The following is a 21,632-nucleotide window of genomic DNA, read 5'->3' on the forward strand; positions in this document are numbered from 1 at the left end:
GAAATACTGAGAACACCGTGACAGCGTTGAGGTGTCACCAAACGGGAGACTTTTGGGCCCCTTTTCTGTCTGTAGAAAACCCACAAGACAGTAGAGTCTGATGAAGCCACGTTGCTGCCGGGGCCTCTTCAATTCCACGTGTTCATAAAACCCCAAATGATAACGTAATAATAATAATCTGAGACTAGGATTATTAAAATATTCATTTGAAGGTGCGCTTGTGTGCTACTTGAGTTACTTTGAGGTTCTCATACTTTACTTAGTATACTTCCATGTGTGCTTCACTCCACCACAGTTCAGAGGCTGATGTGATACTTTATCTGCACTCCGTTGCAGCGCTATGATAAAATTCTTTAAATTACTTTTATTTTTAATAATAAAATCCCCCCATCAATCTACTCAGTAATTTGTAATGTCAAAGAGGATTTTTGCGAATTAATTGATAAGAAAAAAAAATATATATATATGCTCCTCTCTCGCTCGGTCAGGTCGGGCGGCCATTGTCAGATCCCTACTGAGTTGGTCGACTCGGTTCAAGTCCTGGCTTCTTCCATTAAAAGAAAATACAATATGAAGGCAACGGTGTACTTGGGAACCTTCCCCAGACGTGTGCCTCGACACAACCCGACTCTGAACTCACGACTCTCCGTTACATCAACAGGTGTGTGTGTGTGTGTGTGTGCCTTTAAAAGAGGAGACCCCTGAGCTAAATTTAAGCTTATAAATGTTTGCATAAAATCATCTTTCCACTGTGACATTGTGTAGAATGATGAATTTAATTTGTTTTGCAAATGGCTGCAACATAAATTGTGAGTGTATCTGGATACTTTCACTGAAGAATAAGGCAGTTTATTAAGTATTTCCCATGTGTATCACAAAAGGAATTTATAGCCAATATTTAAAAAAACTGAAATGCCATTTCCAAATAAACAAACAGACTCATATTTATGGCATTATTTATTTGAAGCTACAGCTCCACTGAAGAAGAAAAGAAAACCACTGCCGATTAAAAAAAAAAAAAAAATTACATGAGTTGTACTTGGAGGGAGAATAATACATAAATATTGATTGGGTCAGCATTGATTTCCCCCGTAGTGATAAACAAAGCCACCGCGGGCTGTAGAAAAAAAAAGAGGCCATGTAACAAACTAACAGTGGATGCCATCTAGACCGGCACTGGTGCAGACGGAGGCACGGGGAGGGTTGCTCCATTGGTCCTAGAGACTAGCCAACATTGTGTATTATCCACCTACATTTCCTTGAAACGTTCTCCTGTCTCCTCTTCAAGTATAAATCTATAAAACTAAGGAGAAGTTGCAAGAAAAAATTAAAAAGGTCACATTTTACACGACTGGAACAAAGTGATTTGCCCTCTTCGTCTCGGAGGCTTTGGCCGTTATCTACTGGGCGAGGCAGTCGTTCGCCTCGTGGATGGTGGAACTTTACGGTGCGAGGAGCAACAAAACGACAGCGTACACATTCATTTCATTGCACTTCTGTTAACGAAAAAGAAAATTGTCAGTTGTACAATTCGCCGTTTCAGTTAGTCTTCAGTTCTTGTTGAAATGATGCAGACGAGCTCTTTCCTTTTTTACATTTACCTGCCTTACATAGCACTTCATTCTTTTAAAAACACAAGGTTAAAACACGTGCGTTAGAGAGTTAACGCATCTCTCTCTGAGTGATGGAGCGTCCTCACGCTCCACGACGGGTGGCAGGAAGCAGCGTGGCAAACAGGAGGACCAGACCCACCACTCCGGACATGATTAAACACATGAAAGTGACAGTAATGGCTTTTCCCTTTGAAACCAGGCGACCTGCCTGGGCAGTTTAAAGTGTCTTGGTGAGGAGGGCCGAGTGTACACAAGGTCCTTGTGTAGTGTAGAGCGTGCAGGGGTCGTTTGGAGGAGGGCTGACGGGTGAGATCGGGGTCGTGAGGGGGGATCACACACGGTAGGTGATCTATGAAGTGCTCTCCAGAGAGGCGAGTCTTTGGCGTGCGGTCCTGGGCCGATTCCGCGTCGGGGCGCTCGCTGTGCGTTCGCTCTTGGTTTCGGACGGCTGCGGTTCGGCCGGAGGGGTGCTGGCGTCCCCGACGAGTTCACGCAGGAACTTGAACTTGGACAGGAAGAGCTGCCAGACTACATACCAACCTGAGGGGGGGGGGAGAAGGGGAAGAAGAAAAAAGAGATATTTATTATTTAATAAAGGCATTATTAAAACCACATAAACCATTTAGTGACAGAGCTAAACATGTGAATAATTATCCTCCAAGAGGCCATTTAACCACTGTTATGAAAGTATTTAAAACATCTAAAAATACTGTATTTTGTACCATGTGGATGTATTATGCGTATGCATCTGTTGATGCATCTATTTTCTTGTAATTGCATTTATAACAGGCCTCCTATGGACAGGGGTTGTGTATTAGCCTATCGCGACAAACTCAATATGAAAAAAACTAAAACTCTTGTAGCCAAATGGATGAAAGGAGAAATAAACATTCTGGCTGCTGCAAGATACACAAGATGTGTCACACATTTTCCAAAACGGTCCTAATCCAAACAAAGATGGCAGCCTCCTTATTGTTATAGATGAAACAACCAAACAGTATGCAAAGTAGTTCAAGTTGGGCCCACCGATATATACATTCCACCTACACCTGATTAACTGGATCAGGCCAGTAAACCCAGTTTAAGGACCGTGAGGTCCAGTGGGAGGGAGCAGGGAGAGATGGGAGCACAAACAGTGCAGACATAAGAGTCATGGTTATGCTCCTCCTCCTCCTCCTCCTCCTCCTCGCAGGATAAAAATAGAAACTCACTGAAATCGAAACTTGCCGGTTAAAGACACTCAATACACTCAGACAAGGAATAGCTGGACATTTAGGATGGAAAATGTCCTCATTCCCGTCCGAGTTTACCCAAGTTATCAGCCAATGAAGCCTCTGATAAACTAGCAAGTGTGTGTGTGTCTGTGTGTCAAAACAACAACAACTGACGACAACAGTCACGTCCAATCAGCCACAAAATGGCTCAGGGAGCTAGCTGTGCGTTAACTAGTTAGCTCGCTCGTTACGTGGATGTTTTCCTCGTGAACTCACCGAACAGCATGAAGAGCAGCGCACAGACGAGCGTGGCCACGATGACCAGCAGCGTGAGCCCGACGCTTTGCCACATCTTAGCTGGACGACAGCATGCGGAGGCGCCGCGCTGGTGTCTGCTTCTCTCTCTCTCTCTCTCTCTCTCTCACACACACACACACACACGAACAAAACAACACTGTGCTGGCTCGGGTCGAGTTAGACAGCTCGCCTCAGACGAGAGAGAGACACACACGGCAGCACATCATCGCACAGCAGCTCGGTGGCTCGCGTCGGGCCAGCTAGCTAAGTTAGTTAGCTAGTTAGCTCGTTAGCTGGTGACGGCAGTAGCTTCGCAGACGCAGCGGAGCGGTAACGTGAGCTCACGTCGGCTCGTCACCGCGGGGGGAAGTCCTCCTCCTCCTGCGCGCTACATAACTGCAACGTGTATTTGGTAGTTATGACAGAGACGGAGCAGCAGACACAGTAACTGGGTTAAGACAACAAACTCAGCGTCACGAAACCGAGTTGAACTGCGCATGCGCGAGTTTCGTTTGACTCCTGGGTAGTGGAGTGCGTCCTCGCTATCTTCTCCTTTTTTAGAGGAACCAGAGGGCAAAAAAATGTAATTTTCAGAGTAATATACATAATAAACTATATGTAATTCTAGACTGCTGAACTGTGCTTTAAAAAAAGTTTAAGTCACATTATTATCCTACAGAGGACGGTTTCATATACGCTTGTCACCACTTTATTAGGAACTGTAGCCATTATATTATATAGTCTCCTTTTTTTTAACAAATAAAACTGATCTGATCTCTAACTTACAAGTACTACCTCTGCCTTTTGATAATGATGCAATACTAGGAATTTTAGCACTACAGCATCAATGTCATACGTGCAACATAAATACACTCAGAGAGGTAGATTAGATTAAAAAATAAAGTAAGCTTCAAAAGTAAAGTTCATCTGTGTGGCACCTTTCAACTTCACATATCAACTTTACTGTAAAATGCATGGAAGCTGTTGCATTCATTAAAAAATCCAGCAGGAGGCGAAATCGTCAAACACCTTTAACCCGGTGACTAGCTCCTAGTAAAACATCCCTCTTCGAAGAAAGGTGTTTTGTAGCTGCAGCTGATGTTTTCCTGTATTCTGACCTTTCACACCTATTAGAAACTAAAGGTTTGCTCGCATTCTCATTATCAGGTCAGGATCTTTTGAACTGACGCTCCCACCTTTGTTGTTGTTACACTCTCTGCATCTAAACAGCATTTAATTGAGGCCTCAAAGCTGATGAAGTAGTGAATAAGTATCTTATCTGTTCGTTTCACGTGTTTCAAGTGGTGGTGAAACACTCAGAGCCTTCTTGAGTAAAGGTAGAGACACAGTAGGCTTACAAATACTCCACTAAGTAAAAGTCCTGTATTAAAAATGTTGCTGAAGTAAAAGTACAGATTGTCATCATACTGTAGTTAAAGTATCAAAAGTAAAAGTACTCTAATGCAGAAGTGTTAAATTATCACATTTTTCTGATTTACTTTTCTTTAATACTTTATATATCTCTGGACGGAGGTTTCAAGTCCTAAACTTTGAGTTTTGAGTCCTAAACAAGTCAAGATGTTTTCTTCTAATTATTAATAATGATCATATGTATTAATTGATTAAAAAAATGAATTGGGGTGGGAAATTGATGAGCGCTAATAACGTGAACATTTATTCATGGAATGAATTCATTGATGGTCAAAAGGCTCAAGTCCGAGTGAAGTCTCGAAGTCTTTTGTTTTTTTCAAGTCGTGTCTGAAGTCATCAAAATGCTTTGTACAAGAGAAAAGTACAATATATCCCTCTGAAATGTAGTGGAGGAGAAGAATAAAGTAGCAAAACAATGGAAGTATACTTAATTAGAGTACAAGACCTTCAACAAGTATATATCTATACTTAAGTACAGTACTGAGTGCATGCACTTGTTCATTTCCATCACTGTGGAGGAGCAGAAAGACAGCTGTGGGTGTCACATCTGCCGCTGTGTCCGCTCAATACGGGGAAACAACACGTGTGAGGAGTGACAGGAACCAGGGAGAACTTTATATGACAAGATGTATCAGTCAGTATTAAATCCAGTGTTCATTGCTCTTCTGAACCCGAGTAACAGCAAGTCAGGACACGTGTGCTTTTGCAGTGGAGCGTATCCTTCCAGGTGAATCAACTTCAGTATTTGCATATTATGCAACAGCTTAGTGAGAGAACAGGTCATGCTTCAGGATGCCGTCTTCAACATTGTGTAATTAGAACAGTGTATCTAGCCAAGGCATGCGAGTCCAGCCCAGATTACTGAAAGCCATACGTGTCTTTTCTCTGTTTTAAAACCAGCGAGAGCTCGGCTGGTTGCAGAAAGATTAGAATCTCCACAAAGATCAGCTGGAACCGCAATAAGATTAAACATAGGTGGCTTCCTCTGTTCCAGTTCAGTGAAAGAAATTCATTTTCTCTTAGCCTTGTTCAACTATAGCTATGCAATGAATGTCGTGGTGTTTTCAATCTTTACATGGGCCTATATGCACTCATACATTTGTATTTAACAAGTTAAAAGTGCATGTTTATGTTGCCCTCTTATACTATATTTTCTTTCTTAATATATGTATTTCCACTATAACTACATGTTGCTGTAGAGGCCTAATTTACACACATCAATGAGTGGAGGTATAATTTGTTTTACCTTTAAAACATTTCTTTCTTCCACACCCTGGCTCTTGTATGTGTGTGTGTCCGTAATGTGTTAATATGCTTATAGTCTGATCATTATCAGACCTCATTTAATTTTGCTTCCTCGCACTGTTGGTTTTAACCTGCACCACTGATGAACTTTTGACCCCATGTGTTCAGGCTGCATAGAGATTATCATTAGTGCTGCAAAGACAGCAAACCTGTTTTGCATGAATCCTCCTCTGCCAAGTACACTTACTCGCTGTGCTTACATGCAAATTTGAGGTATTTGTACTCTTCTTAAAGGGCCAGTGTGTCGAATGTGAAGGGATTTATTTAATTGTAACATTGCCCCGGTTATACTCCCAAACGAATGCAAAAGAAAAATGCACAACGTTATCTTGAATTCTGCTGATTCGATTTTTCCTCTTTTTTTTCTTGGACCATTGCGATCCGACAATGTTAAAGCTGTAAATTATCCAAAAAGCTGTAAAAAGTACTCGAAGTGGCGTTGCAGTATTGCTACTTTTACATGACGATCTGAATTCTCCCTCCGCCACTGTAAATAATAGATGTATATAACTCTTTGAATAGTATATGAAATTACTGATAAACCTGTGCAAACAAACTTTTATTTGCAAAATATTTGCGTCATTGACTACATTAGACAGCCCCTTCAAATACTCAAGTAAGCAGTATTTTCAAAGCATTAGGTCATTGTCTACTATAATGACACATATAGAGTTGCAGAGTAATTGACCAAATATTTGTTGCTTTTCTCAGTTTCAAATCTTTGTAAATTGACTATATCTTAGAATTTTTTGACTCTTGGTTAAACCAGCAATTTGAAGAGACCCGTGGGCTTTAAGTCATTCGTCCCCATTATATGGCATTTTGTGGAGCAAGCACTTAATTGATTTATCAGCAGGGTTCATACACATTTTGACCAACGGATTTCCATGACTTTAAACCAAATTGCCATGACCAAACATTTTGTGAAATCTCAGTGTATACATAAAAAAAAAGTGAGAAAATGTAGTATTTAAACTAACAATGAGAATACAAAGCATACAGTAAACCTTAAATGACACAAATGAATGAGAGACAATAGTTTGATTAAAAGAATAAACATTTATAGATGGAGCGTATGCCTGCTTATATTTTGAGCGTCTTTCTCTTTAAAGCATATTCATTATTTCAAACTCGGCGTGAATGAACGACAAATGTCCATGACTTTTCCAAAACCTTTGGGATTTTATTTTTTTCAAGGACTTTTCCAGGCCTGAAAATAACCATTTTAAAATGCCATGACTTTTCCAGGTTTTCCATGACCGTAAGAACCCTGTATCAGGAAATAAGTGTTAGTTGCAGCACGAGGCACAAGATCAGGCATGAATACATTTATCAGAATAGATTTTGGGTGGGAAATAAAAACTGTGGTGATGAACAGATTCTACTTGTGTGGACAAGACTCCAGTTAAGGACTGCACAGTCAACAAATAGTTGGCCATCAACCACCATGACACGTAAATGTTTATTGCTCAACATATTGTTTGCCTTGAAACAAATGCAGCTATAAATGAAACACATGTTTGTTAAATTGTCCCATAAAGCTTCTTCTGGGGTCTGATCCCAAAGTGTTTAACTGTTACGAAACATCATCATTTACGTCACACATAAAATACATGAACAGCAAATAAGTGCTGTAGTGGGGCAAATAGTACAGAGTGACACAAACACACACACAAATAAAAACAGGTTGTTTTTTTTAAATGGAAAATATTGCCCCTAATAATCACAATAACTTTTCATCATGACACTTTTAACCCTCTACACTAGTTGGTAGTAAAAGCATAAACGTGGACGGTGCCAATATGACACAAAAAGACATAAAAGTATCAAAGTAAAAAGATAGATTTGATGGCAGAACAGTTAAACTGGAATGCATTAGACTGAACAGGTGCAAGCAGTAATGTGGATTCTGAGTGTACCGTAACAGAGTGGTACCCTTTTATTCCCGTTTACATTTTTAAATAAAGATACAATTTGTATCAACTACATAAGTCCTCTCATTTTATCCAGTTCATTGAGGCAACTTACAATGTAACAGTTTAAAATAAGGCGCTCAAATACAGCACGGTGGATACCACAATACATAAAATACACAAACTCATGTTTATATTTCGGGTCTTTCCACTGAAAGACGTGGGTTCAAACCGCCCGCTGGACGTGGCCTCATCTCTGACTCTGCAGCGTCAGGATCTCAGCAACCAGCATCTGTGGATCCATCAGCTGAGGAAACGAGTCCATGGCCGCGTCCACCAATTGGACGCTGAAGATAGCGAGGAGCTTCTTGCGGACGACCTCCCTCTCCTCGCCGCCGGGACTCGTCCTCCTCCGAGGCTCCCATTGAGAGCGCTCCGCCGGGAGGCTGCGGACCCCGGGGGGATGAGCCCCGAACGGATCGGACCAGGGCTGCCGCTGCTGCTGGTGGCCGTGGACTCTGCTGCGCTGGAAGTCTGTCGGCTGACTGTATGCAGACGCGCCGACTGAGTATGCGCCGTAGCTGGCGTAGTGAGGCGGGTAGGGGATCATATCAGCGCTCTGGCTGCTGACAAGCCCGAGGCTGTAATGCTGGTCGGGGTGCTGGAAAGCTGACGTGGACCCCCGAGAGGAAGGACCATGTGAGCAGCAGCTGCACGGAGGGCAGTACTGTTGTCTCACACTGTGGGTGTGCTGGGAGCTCCTGTACGTCGGCCCATACTGGTGGTCACACACACTCCAAGGAGCCTCTGCTGGCTGACTGTCTATTGAGCCTAAACCAGAGTCCAGCTGCTCCTGAGAGCCACTCTGCCGCCCGGAGCCGTGGTCAGAAGACGGGTTCTGGCCGGTCTTCTCCTTTCTAGACGTGGCCCTCTTGCTGGACTGGTGACTGGCCTTCAACTGTTCGTGTTTGTGGTCTCTCTTTAAGGAGCCGCTCTCATGTCCCAGAGTCAGTTTCTTTGCCATGTCCGCCAGCAGCGAGAGGCTCTGTCCGGGAACGGGACTGGAGCGAGCTGAGGACTGTGACGGGTGCTTGGCGCTCTCCCGAAGCTCATCTGCAACCAGGCGGTTGGACTGTTTGGCTCGCTCAGGATGGTGGAATTTACATTTGATTCCGTAAGTACATTTCTTTCCTGGAAGAAGAACAAGACACAATATTTTAGCATGATCATTTTCATGCCAAACTAGGTGCTTGCAGACACTCTGTGACGACGGCAGATCGGCACTTTGAGCTACATGCTAACGTTAGCCTGCTAACATTAATGTTCAGCTTTTTACACACAAAGAAAATTAGAAAATAATTAATGAAGATACAAATAAAAAAGTCAAAACTTTGCTCTTATTAGCTGTTTTTCATTTTAATTTCAAAGCATTTTACCAAGAGTGCTGCAGAAATGAGTCCTAAAACCCAGAAATGAGTCAGCTTTTTTGCACGTTAGGTTCTCTTGTCTCAAAGTCACACAAGCTTAAGAGATATTATATTTTATTCTACAATAAAAATGCATTAGTATATCCCCTTCTCATGAATTCTGATGCTTTAACGTCTTTAAAAAAAAGGCGGTTTCTCACAAGTGGCTAAATGAGATTACAGAACGTCATTAGCCGACTTTATGAAATCATAAAAAGAGTGTTCATACGTGAAGATTATCAAGCTGGACAAAATGTGTTGGTAACACTAATTTGCTACAGAGCTTAATTTCTGCAATAATCCAACGGAAAAATCCCATTCTCTTCTTGTTTCCTTTGAACGCTTCCTTCACAAAAAACAATGCCACGTGGCACCAGCAATGTGTTAAAGATGTTCTCTCACCATAAGGACATTGCTGTTTCTTCGCAGTCCTTGGAAACCGTCGCAGGAAGTTCTCCAGGGTCGGCCCGTAGCGGCCCAGAGGATCATCGGGAGCCATAAACCTGCGTTATGGGTGAAGTTCAAACATTAGCCGAAAAGTACAACTTCACACACACAGCAAGGGAAGCCTCTGTATCAGGAAGGCAGAACTCACTTGTTATTGACGAAGGAGTACATGAGCAGCCTTTCCTCGATGAAGCGTTTCCACTCCGGCTTCTCTCCCTGCAGGTCCCGGTACATGTCGTTGGACACGATGACGCCGTCAGACTCGTAGCCCAGCTTGACGATGAAGCAGTCGTCGTTACAGACCACCCGTTTGCCCGCGACGCGTCTCGACGGTGTGAACACAAGTATCTTCCTCCTCTCCAGGTCTCGCAGAATGTGCTGATCTGTAAACCAAACAGGAACGCACAGTTAAACTTGCATTTACTGGGGCAGCAGAAACATGACCTTTTAAGTTGATTTCTTATCAGCAAGCGTATTCAGCCGTTACGGAGCAGCGTTTGCATTCATTCAGGAAGCCACTGTTGCATATTAATTTGGGTTATTTCCCAGCAGACAGATTGACCTGGTTGAATATTAACAAAAAAGGCCCTAAAAGCGCATCCTGAGATAACAAAAATCATCAGAGCAATCGGTTCACATGAAGCAAACAAGCGGTGTGACGTCTGTAGCAGCTTCCAGATGTAGGCTAATCAAAAGCTGTTAGAAGGCATTGGTATAGCAAACAAATGGAAAACCCCTGCATTTAGATTACAGATGAAGCTCATAGAGCATTGAGAGAGAAACAACAGCCTACATGGGGTATTTCCCATTTTGAGAAATGGAGCGCACTCTGTTGCATCAGAAAAAAATAATCCTGCTCTCTCGGCGCTTTTAATTTTATGAAAATTAAAAAACATTTCAAAAAGTGGCTGCAGCGAACAATTATTTTCCTGCACTTATTTAATTTTTTAATAAAATATTTTTTTTAAAAAGTGTCGAATGGCCTTTCAAAATACAAGATATTCAAATATGCGAAATGCAAATTACAGTGATATGAAACAGTAAAAAAAAAAAAAAAAACACAATCTCTTTCATTTGTTTGAATGATGACAAATATTTACATCTTCACCTCTAATGTCAAACACGCGACGACCTACTTTTTTAAAAATCATGACGAATGAGCATAACTATACTTGATGGGACGCAGAACCGAGCCAGGGCCGTAACGTGGAGCGAGACGATGGCCCCTTCCTAACCTAATTCCTAACCCCCCTCTTACTTTTGGCGCCCTTGCTCAGACCGCTCCCATCATCAAACCCAGATTTCATTTTGTTCTCATTTCCACATCTGTGAAGTTTCATAACAACATTCCTGCTGACGCGAGTTGCAGTAACACCCGGAAAGTACTCAAAGTACTCTGTAGTTCCCGCTACAGTATGCGTCTCCAGGGCCACACGATGACTCAAGGTGAAAACAACACGCTCATCACGATGCCCTCATTACCGGCCGCGCACACTTATGCAAGCCGCACTGCGAGGCGAACAAGGCAAGGCAAGTTTACTTGTATAGCACATTTCAACAACAAGGCGATTCAAAGTGCTTCACATAAAACCATTAAAAGCATCAAAACATAATGCAGGTTTAAAAACAGTTAAGAAAACATTGAAACAGTCAAAAAGCAAAATAAAAGTTGAATAAAAGTTGCAGTGCAGTTTAAGAAATAAAATGCAGTAGTGAGATGCAGTAATTGAATCTGGTTCAGTTAAAGGCAGCAGCAAACAGAAAAGTCTTCAATGTGGACTTAAAGGAGCTGAGGGTCTCAGCAGACCTGCAGCTTTCAGGGACCTTGTTCCAGATATGTGGAGCAGAAAAGCTGAACGCTGCTTCTCCATGTTTAGTTCTGACTCTTGGAACAGAAAGTAGACCCGTCCCAGACGACCTGAGTGGCCGGGATGGTTCATAAGGTAGCAGCACATCACAAACATACTTAGGTCCTAAACCATTCAGTGCTTTATAAACCAGCAGCAGGATTTTAAAGTCAATTCTTTGTTTGACAGGGAGCCAGTGCAAAGACCTCAGAACTGGAGTGATGTGATCCACTTTCCTGGTCTTAGTGAGGACTCGAGCTGCAGCGTTCTGAATCAGCTGCAGCTTTCTGATTGACTTTTTACAGAGGCCTGTGAACACACCGTTACAGTAGTCAAGTCTACTGAAGATAAATGCATGGACAAGTTTCTCCAGATCCTGTTGAGACATAAGTCCTCTAACCCTTGATATATTCTTCAGGTGGTAGTAGGCTGATTTTGTAATTGTCTTGATATGGCTGTTCAGGTTGAGGTCTGAATCCATAACTACACCTAGATTTCTGGCTTGGTTTGAGGTTTTTAACATTAGTGATTGAAGCTGAGCGCTGACTTTCAATCGTTCTTCCTTGGGACCAAAAACAATTACTTCTGTTTTATCTTGATTTTTATTTGTTTTAAGGAATAAGGAAGTAGAAAACGTTTAAAGCGCGTGAATTCCCTTCGTCCTACCAGTGATGGGAACATCCGGCCGGGGCTGCTCCTTCCTCCACGAGGGAACGAACACGGTGATTTCGCTGTGGCCTCTGTCCACGAAGAAGTTCACCGCCAGCTGGATTCCCAGACAAGAGAAAACTTCCTTGTTCCCGTGGCTGAATGAATCACACAGGGACGAGAAAACGTTTAAGGGTCACCGAGCCGGTTCAGAACAAAACACAGAGGACTTTATGAGTGCCCTCTTTGATTCACCACAGCTCGTACGAGTATACACACACACTATTTGCAATTTAAATTTGAGGATCACAATAGAACAAACCCACTTGTCTCAAACAAGTCGAGCTAGATGACCTAATCGCGGATAATGTACCTGCTAAAGAACAACGGTTTTCATTGTTGATAATTTGATCTGTTTGGTCTGTAACATGTGAAGAAATGTGGGGGAAATGTTTCATCATCATCTACCTCTGAGGAATAGTTGGATAAACGCATTACTTTAGCTCTACTCTGAATGCGCAACAGTGCTCGGAGCCCTAAGGGGAGTTTTTCGAAGTGTCAAAGCCAAGACAAATGAGAGGAACAAGGAACGCTTTGGAGGGGAGCTCGGCTGTAAAACGCTGTCGAGCCGGTTCCTGTTGACATGACGTCTTGCCATATAAGCAGCGCTGGTCTTTGAGGTAGCAAGAAAGCGCTTATACATACACACACTCTGATTTGCATACTCCAGCAGTCTGCCGACAGCGTGCCTGAACGGGCATATCTGACTGGGGAAAGGAAAATAAAGTGTGTGTGTGTGTGTGTGTGTGTGTGTGTGTGTGTGTATGTATAGTCTTTCACCTATTTCTCTGTTGCTCAAACTGTGTGTGCATATCTCAGTAGGAGAAGCTGAATGAGGGAAGAAGGGCGACATGAACGAGTCCAAGTGGCGGCGAAATGCCGAAGCAGATAACAACACTTCCTGCTTCTCTTTCAAACTTCTGATGGAAAATTTGACACAATGCTTTAAAAAAAAAAAAAAAGTGTGCGAGAGGCCACAAGCACGCATGCCAAACGGATAAATGTTTGCGTGTGAAGTAACCAGCACTTATGTTGAACGATGCAAATAAGAGCGACAGCAGCGCTCACCGATACTCTGCTGGGCTCGGACCAGTCTGTGATTGACATGTAATATGTCGACGACTGTCACATGGATCGGAATGGAATTTTGCACATTCATCGACTTTGGTTTACGACCACATCAAAGAACAGGGAGATGAACTCCAACTAACCAAACAACCGGTGAATCACCGGCTGACTTGCAGCCAAAAGACTTATGTTTCGTGTGACTCCTTGATTTTCACTGGCGACGCTCCCATCAGGGCCTCGTGTGGAAAAGAGACTTTGCTCACAGTGTGTGTGCCAACCCCAAAATTATTATTTAATAGTTGTCTGTGGGACAGATTATGATATTAACTTTAAGAGCAAATAATAAGAACGCACAATCTTTCATTAATCAAACAAAAAGGGCTCTACTCCTCCCTGTCCTCGAGCAATAAAGCAGGTGGGAAGCAATAAACGGGTATTTATCACAACTAACAATTATTTTCATTCTTAAAACATCCCACGGCTGAGGGGAAATTAGCCGTCAAGTCTGAGGGGAAATTATCAAACGCCAAACGAACTGTCCGAAACCAAAATACATTTACAATAGAGCTGCAACTAATCATGATTTGAACTGAGGAATCGTTTCGCCTTCAAAATGAAAAATGCTGTTGATGTCTTCAAATGTCTTGTTTTGTCCAACCAAAAAAACTCAAAGACAGACAGATCACAGCCGTGTGCCACAGCATAAATATTCACATTTCAGAGGCTGAGATTTTTTTGACAATCGACTAGTCGACGAATCGGTCCCGCAGTCAATTATGTAAAACAGAGAAAAGCAGTGAATTGTCCCATTTGAGAAGCTAGGAATCAGTTTCTCACCTCATGGCCACGTTGCTTCCATCTATCACAACGGGTCTCAGAGTGTCCTCATCCTCGCCGCCCGCCTCCCTGCCCGGAGGAGACGATACTGTAAGAGGCACCTGCATGGTGGGGCCCGAGTCCTGGAAGTCCCCTCTGGGCACCAGCACCGATATCGTGGTCACGGGCCCCTGCTCCGCCCCCCGGCCGGCCTCCCGGCTGGCCCCGATCCTAACCAGCTCCCCGAGGAGTTTGTCCGTGTCCGTGTTGGGGCCGAACATCTGCTGAGCGGCCAGAACCTGAGCCGTGGAGTACCCGAGCTTGTGGAACAAGTCCAGCTGGGCCTCCAGGTGCTGGGGGCCCGGGGAGGGGTCTGCTTCGCTGGGGTACATTGTCTCACAGGGGGGACGGGAGAAGCTCCATGCAGAAGCGTCAGAGTCTGGGAGGTTCAGAGGGGTGGCGTTGGGGATTTTACTCCACGGGTGAACAGATGTGAAGAATGCAACATCAATATTCATCTCTTCATTTTCCACCTACTGAGGACAAACACATTATAAAGAACTGCGCCGAAGTACAATTTAGAGGTACCTGTACTTTACTCGAGTATTTCCCTTTCATAATGCTTCTTCTCCACTCTGTTTAAGAAGACGGTATGGTACTTTGTACTGCACTACATGAGTTTAAATAGGATACGTTGCAGATTCAGATTAATACAGAATATAAATCAACAAATACATTTTATTATATTATTATGGATTAAGTCACCCAGCAGTATATAAAAGGTAGTTGACATGAGCATTAAAAGTGATGATCCATTAATGCACCACTATTTATAATAATAAGTATTATTATTCAAAGCAGAAACAATTAGTCGATCAACCATTGACAGATTGACAGAACATTATTAAATTAAATAATTTTCAGGGCTGCAACGAAGGATACTTTTCATTATTAATTAATCAGCATATTATGTTGTGGATTAGTTGAGTCATTTGTATGTCTTGCTTTGTCCAATCAGCAGTCCCAACCCCAGACAGAAAACACGTTGTTTCACAGACTGCTAGACAAGTATCAGCGTGATGAATGACTCATAGCTTATCAAAGTATTATAAATCAGATGCTTCAGCATCCCAACTGACAAACGGGTTAAAGTTATGTAAAAGTTGATAAATAAACAAACAGAGACGCTTATGGTCAGAGGTGTCAAAAGTATTCACATTCATTACTCAAGTAGAAGTATAGATACTAAAAATACTTCTGTAAAAGTTGAAGTATCAACTCAAGCTGTTTACTTCAGTAAAAGTGGAAAAGTACTGGTTTAAAAGCTACTTAAAAGTATAAAAGTAAAAGTAATGTAAGGGGAATGTTTTTTTTTTCCATTAAGGACAAACTCTTAAGCCGCGTCTCAGAAGCCAGTAGTGCTCAGCAAAGTATAGATACCCAAAATTTCTACTTAAGTAAGGTAACGAAGTATTTGTACTTCGTTACTTGACACCTCTGCTTATGGCATCCTCTCACTATCGAAATAAATGAGAAAGAACTGTGGAACTCACTGATGGAAAGTAAATTTGAGGTACTTGTACTTTACTTTAGTTCCATTTTCTCCTGCTCAATACTACTCCATCCACTGCATGCATTTGACATCTTAATAGTTACTTTACAGATTCAGATTAATAATACAACATGTTATAAAAAGGAATTCATTACAGGTCATTAAGATTAGAGGAAGCAAGACTCCCACTGATGAATTCACAAGCTACCCGGCATATTACGTTGTTAAATGTGGCTCTACTTTATAGTCTAATTGTATAATAAACATGATTCTGAAAACAGGCGAGGCTGCATGACTTTTTAAGAACTTTGACTGAGGTAACGCAGCTGCTGGGCGACTTCTTCCACCACCGGTGAGCTCATCTCTAGGTGCATTTACAGCAGTAAGTTTCAGAAAGTCTGCACTTCAATTTCACGACAATAAACCCAAACCTACCTTTAAAACCTCAAGCGAGCGGCCGAGCGTGTCCTTCCGCCGATAGCTCCACGCGAACAGTCCCGTCGCCGCAGCTGAAATGACGCCTCCTTTCAACAAGGAAGTTGGGTTATTCCTCTCGGTGACGTCAGCAGACAGCGAAGCAGCGAGGAGACACGCGTGGAGTGACATGACGTGTGCCGAGACTCCAGCGCAGACGAGACCGGACTGCCCGCGTGCGCGTCCGGCTCGCGCGAATGAGGACAATTAAGAACAATTAAGAGCAGGCAGGGGCGGAGTGGGGGAAAAAAGTGGCCCGGGAGTTCCTGTCAGCCCGGCCCACTCAATACGGCGCGCTGCCCACTCAATGTATCGCACGTATCGACCAGTCAGTGGCCTACTTGGAAATAGACCCATACACTTAACATTATTTTGGACGATTATAAGAAATCACATCATATATGTTTGTTTTATTAACATTTGGCTCCACCAATTTGCCTGGATGGACACATGAAATAAAAATGATACCGGCTATTGTAACACTCCAAGGTAGGTATAGTTTGCTAGATGAATATGCTTAACTAAGGCTAGTATCAGATGATACGTAGAACTACAGAGCCTTAAGGAATGAATGTCAGCTGAGAAAGAGCACACAACATAGAAACTGGAATCAGAGGGTAGAATTAGTACGAACTGTATTGTAGAACAGAATATATGATGGGGTGTGAACATCAGTGGTATAAGTAGTGTGTGTGTGTGTGTGTGTGTGTGTGTGTGTGTGTGTGTGTGTGTGTGTGTGTGTGTGTGTGTGTGTGTGTGTGTGTGTGTAGGGGTGTTACAAGAGGTGCATAACAAAACAATAAGTAGGTAACAGAACCTAAACTAACTCTGCCGGCCAGGTGCATTATAGTCACATGGTAATAAAAACAAAATCAGTATACTCCTTTAAAGGATTTACGTTTTGGTGCCTTGCTGTCGAATCACGCTAAAAAATGGCTTCGTCTGCGAGTGACGCAAGGTCCTCTTGGTACCGGGCTGCACAGAAAGAATGAAAAAAAAATAATAATCTAAAAAGAGGTTTTATTTTGAAGAATGACCGGATACATCCGTCTGTGCGTCTGAGCCTATTAGTCTTGACACATGTCAAGAGGCTACGTGATAACGTAACTCCGAAAATTAAAGTTAAATGTACGTTTCAACTCTGTCCGAGTGCCGGTGTTCTGGATTAAATTAATGGCAGAATATCCGGCAATCACCAAAGAGCTCTGAAAACCTGCAAGCAACATCCAATCCATGAGTGTGAATACAGATCGCGATCAGTAGTGTTGCATGCTGGGTATGGAAACCATGAGTGTGAGTACAGATCACGGTAGTACAGATAGATACAGGTAGTATAAGATTCAGTCAGTGATTATTTACTTCAAGTGTTAGAGTAAATTGAACGTGTTCTGTGAAGCATTGAGCGTAGTCGGGCCGTCGATGTCAGCGGGAGGGCCGTTTGATGATGCATTTGATGATGCAGGTGGGCCGGTGGGGATTTCCCCGGTGTCCCCCATGGCCAGTCCGCCCATGAGAGCAGGCCTCCACGTTGATACAGGAACAGCCATTTAACTGGGCTGAGTTGGGATAGGTGTGGATGTCACGTTAGCAGAATAATACTATTTGGGATTCTGTGTTAAATGTTCCCAATTGAAGCCCAAGGGCAATTGTCCACATTTAATACAAGCAACAGTCTTTTTTGCTCTTTTACAGCTTTCAAATGGAAGGGAGTGAGACTCCAAAGACACGTGTACAGTGTTGGGAGATTTGTAAGAAGATGCATCAACTGACCACTATGCAGAGACTCTTGATGCCTGCAACAGTTCATTGACTTGTAATGCAGAATGTGATAGACTTCTAAAATGTAACACAGATTGTAATTAATTCAATACACAGACATCAATGGCAATGTCCAAAACTTTGACAAATATCACATTGTGTTCAACTCAATCAAGCCAATTGACCCACGGAGACAGCTGGTATGTATATTTAATACTAAGTCCTGTAAACCTGTCAATTACTAGCCAACCTTGGATATATATATATATATATATATATATATATATATATATATATATATATATATATATATATATATAAATATATATATATATATATATATATATATATATATACGTATATATATATATATATATATTTTACATCGCCAGACCAGCCTTGCCTTGTAACACCTTTAAGTATAGGGCTAGTGGAAGGAACGGGGGCAAGCACGAACTAGAAAAGGCTTGAATCTCAGAAGACAATTTCTGTGCTTGCTTCAGCTCAAAAAAATACATAGCTGTAAGTATTTTAGCAGTACTTGAAGTAGCTAAAGCAGTACTTTATGCATTTTCAGAAGTTTTAAGAGCGGGCCAAACGATGCTCTTATTCATTTTGATCAGACCGTTCCTCTGATCAATATTGAAAACCGTATCAAATGATCTGCTCCCGTTCCAGAGTTCCAGATGGGATCAGCTGCCTGTCAAGACCACGCAAACAAGATGCCGCAAAGATACACAAATTAGATAAAGCAGTACTTTCCCCGAGCAATTCACGAATTGCAAAGAGAGGAACACTGAAATAATAGTCGTATGATGATTGCTAGTAAAATTATTAAAAGAAAAATCAACCGAGGTAGCAGTAGTAGTAGTTTCAAAAGCAAATGATAAAAGCAGCATTGATTAAGCTCCTACTTCACACTTCAACTACACCAGTATTGCTATCACTGCACTCTTTTGGAGTTCTTTAGTATTTCTTTAGTATATGTTCTTTAGTATATGCAGTACTATGCTATGTAGACAAGGAAGAACACATTTAAATTAAAATACTCGCACATGTATTCAATAATGATAAAAACAGAATAATGTAAGATGATATAATAATAAAACACTGTGAGAGAAGCCATTCTTCAGAATGAGTGCTTTTACTTTAAGTACATTTTGCTGATAAAATAATGTAGTTATACTTCAGTCACATTTTGAGTTTTACTTGTAGTGGAGTAGTATACTTTTAAATAAGTAAAGGAAATTTGTTGGTTGTATGAATACACAATTACAAATATTCTTAAAGTATGTTATCTAGAGACAACTTCACACCTCAGTTGATTTATAGCATTTCCCCAGACGTTTTTATCAAATTACAGGCTTAGTGATCAAAGTGTTCAGCATACTTCCCGTCAGGAATTTTACAAACATATGATACGTATATATCTATAGGTACGCATATGCTTCAGGTCTGTAATAAATCACACACATTCTAGTGCTGAGTTTGTTGTCAGAGTTCTAAATTAAGAAACACAATTATTTGTATTTAGGTCCTAATTCTGAGTATTAAGTTACTATTTCTTTACTGTTACACTAAAGAGTCCATGTTATCTTTGAACTCACAGCCCTACTTATCTTCCTTATCACTGTATGCAAAGCATATTCAAGTTTACATGTCATTATTTGTTTTGTTACTACATCTACTGCTTAGATAACCTCCAAGAAGATGTGAATATGAAGTAGTATCGATTAATTGTAGACTGCTTAAAATATTTTGTGATTTACATTTTTCTTTTATGTGTGTTCTGTGATGCATGTTTTGATGGTTGTTCATATATTCTTGCTGTCTTTAGTTAGGATTAATTCATACAATATTTATTCCTTATTCCTTTCCATTGGGAATGCACAATTTCTTTCCATAAATGCATGATAATGTTAGACAAAGCCAGCAAATGAATGTCAAGAAAAATGACGTTATTAAAGTTGTTTAAGGACAAAGCACAATTCTCTGGTTTAGAAAATAATAACATTTTATGTATTTTAAAGTTAGATTTCCTCCTCGATTTACCCTCTATGACAATTACGCCTTCTCCACGGTTGACCTGGTTTGTGCTGTATTTTATTAAGAGGGATGTTAGGGAGCACAGCTGGATGTGGCTCAGGTACTGCTGCAGGAAGAGTGGCTGCTGGAGTTTGAAGCTCTGGTCTGTGCGTTGAGTGTTCATCTTTATTTGTGGTGTCTGGCTCAGGTGTGACATTCAAGTCATGCGTAACAGGTTCTGGTTCAGGTGTTGGTTCAGGCTCCTGCCCAGATGTTGATTCTGTTGCCGGTTCTGGTTCAGGTGTTGGTTCAGGCTCCTGCCCAGATGTTGATTCTGTTGCAGGTTCTGGTTCAGGTGTTGGTTCAGGCTCCTGCCCAGATGTTGATTCTGTTGCAGGTTCTGGTTCAGGTGTTGGTTCAGACTCTTGCCCAGATGTTGATTCTGTTGCCGGTTCTGGTTCAGGTGTTGGTTCAGGCTCCTGCCCAGATGTTGATTCTGTAACAGGTTCTGGTTCAGGTGTTGGTTCAGGCTCCTGCCCAGATGTTGATTCTGTTGCCGGTTCTGGTTCAGGTGTTGGTTCAGGCTCCTGCCCAGATGTTGATTCTGTTGCCGGTTCTGGTTCAGGTGTTGGTTCAGGCTCCTGCCCAGATGTTGATTCTGTAACAGGTTCTGGTTCAGGTGTTGGTTCAGGCTCCTGCCCAGATGTTGATTCTGTTGCCGGTTCTGGTTCAGGTGTTGGTTCAGGCTCCTGCCCAGATGTTGATTCTGTTGCAGGTTCTGGTTCAGGTGTTGGTTCAGACTCTTGCCCAGATGTTGATTCTGTTGCCGGTTCTGGTTCAGGTGTTGGTTCAAGCTCCTGCCCAGATGTTGATTCTGTAACAGGTTCTGGTTCAGGTGTTGGTTCAGGCTCCTGCCCAGATGTTGATTCTGTTGCCGGTTCTGGTTCAGGTGTTGGTTCAGGCTCCTGCCCAGATGTTGATTCTGTTGCAGGTTCTGGTTCAGGTGTTGGTTCAGGCTCTTGCCCAGATGTTGATTCTGTTGCCGGTTCTGGTTCAGGTGTTGGTTCAGGCTCCTGCCCAGATGTTGATTCTGTAACAGGTTCTGGTTCAGGTGTTGGTTCAGGCTCCTGCCCAGATGTTGATTCTGTTGCAGGTTCTGGTTCAGGTGTTGGTTCAGGCTCTTGCCCAGATGTTGATTCTGTTGCCGGTTCTGGTTCAGGTGTTGGTTCAGGCTCCTGCCCAGATGTTGATTCTGTAACAGGTTCTGGTTCAGGTGTTGGTTCAGGCTCCTGCCCAGATGTTGATTCTGTTGCCGGTTCTGGTTCAGGTGTTGGTTCAGGCTCCTGCCCAGATGTTGATTCTGTTGCCGGTTCTGGTTCAGGTGTTGGTTCAGGCTCCTGCCCAGATGTTGATTCTGTTGCAGGTTCTGGTTCAGGTGTTGGTTCAGGCTCCTGCCCAGATGTTGATTCTGTTGCCGGTTCTGGTTCAGGTGTTGGTTCAGGCTCCTGCCCAGATGTTGATTCTGTAACAGGTTCTGGTTCAGGTGTTGGTTCAGGCTCCTGCCCAGATGTTGATTCTGTTGCCGGTTCTGGTTCAGGTGTTGGTTCAGGCTCCTGCCCAGATGTTGATTCTGTAACAGGTTCTGGTTCAGGTGTTGGTTCAGGCTCCTGCCCAGATGTTGATTCTGTTGCAGGTTCT

General features: G+C 42.4%; 2 protein-coding genes across 2 annotated transcripts; both read right to left on the reverse strand.

The window, feature by feature from the left end:
- Positions 1-945: 945 nt before the first annotated feature.
- On the reverse strand, positions 946-3,267 carry smim13 (small integral membrane protein 13). The gene is made up of 2 exons (XM_079232213.1): positions 3,104-3,267; positions 946-2,153 (listed from the first exon to the last, which is right to left on the reverse strand). The coding sequence occupies exons 1-2, from the start codon at positions 3,177-3,179 to the stop codon at positions 1,963-1,965; spliced, it is 267 nt and encodes an 88-aa protein (XP_079088339.1). The 5' UTR covers positions 3,180-3,267; the 3' UTR covers positions 946-1,962.
- Positions 3,268-6,899: 3,632 nt separating this feature from the next.
- zc3h12ab (zinc finger CCCH-type containing 12Ab) lies at positions 6,900-16,171 on the reverse strand. Its single transcript, XM_079232037.1, has 6 exons — positions 16,113-16,171; positions 14,147-14,658; positions 12,200-12,339; positions 9,835-10,069; positions 9,642-9,742; positions 6,900-8,964 (listed from the first exon to the last, which is right to left on the reverse strand). Exons 2-6 carry the CDS (start codon positions 14,641-14,643, stop codon positions 8,024-8,026), a joined length of 1,914 nt encoding a protein of 637 aa, XP_079088163.1. The 5' UTR covers positions 14,644-14,658; positions 16,113-16,171; the 3' UTR covers positions 6,900-8,023.
- Between the last annotated feature and the right edge of the window lie 5,461 nt (positions 16,172-21,632).

This window comes from Taurulus bubalis (assembly GCF_910589615.1).
Source record: "Taurulus bubalis genome assembly, chromosome: 16".
NCBI classification, from domain to species: Eukaryota; Metazoa; Chordata; class Actinopteri; order Perciformes; family Cottidae; genus Taurulus; species Taurulus bubalis.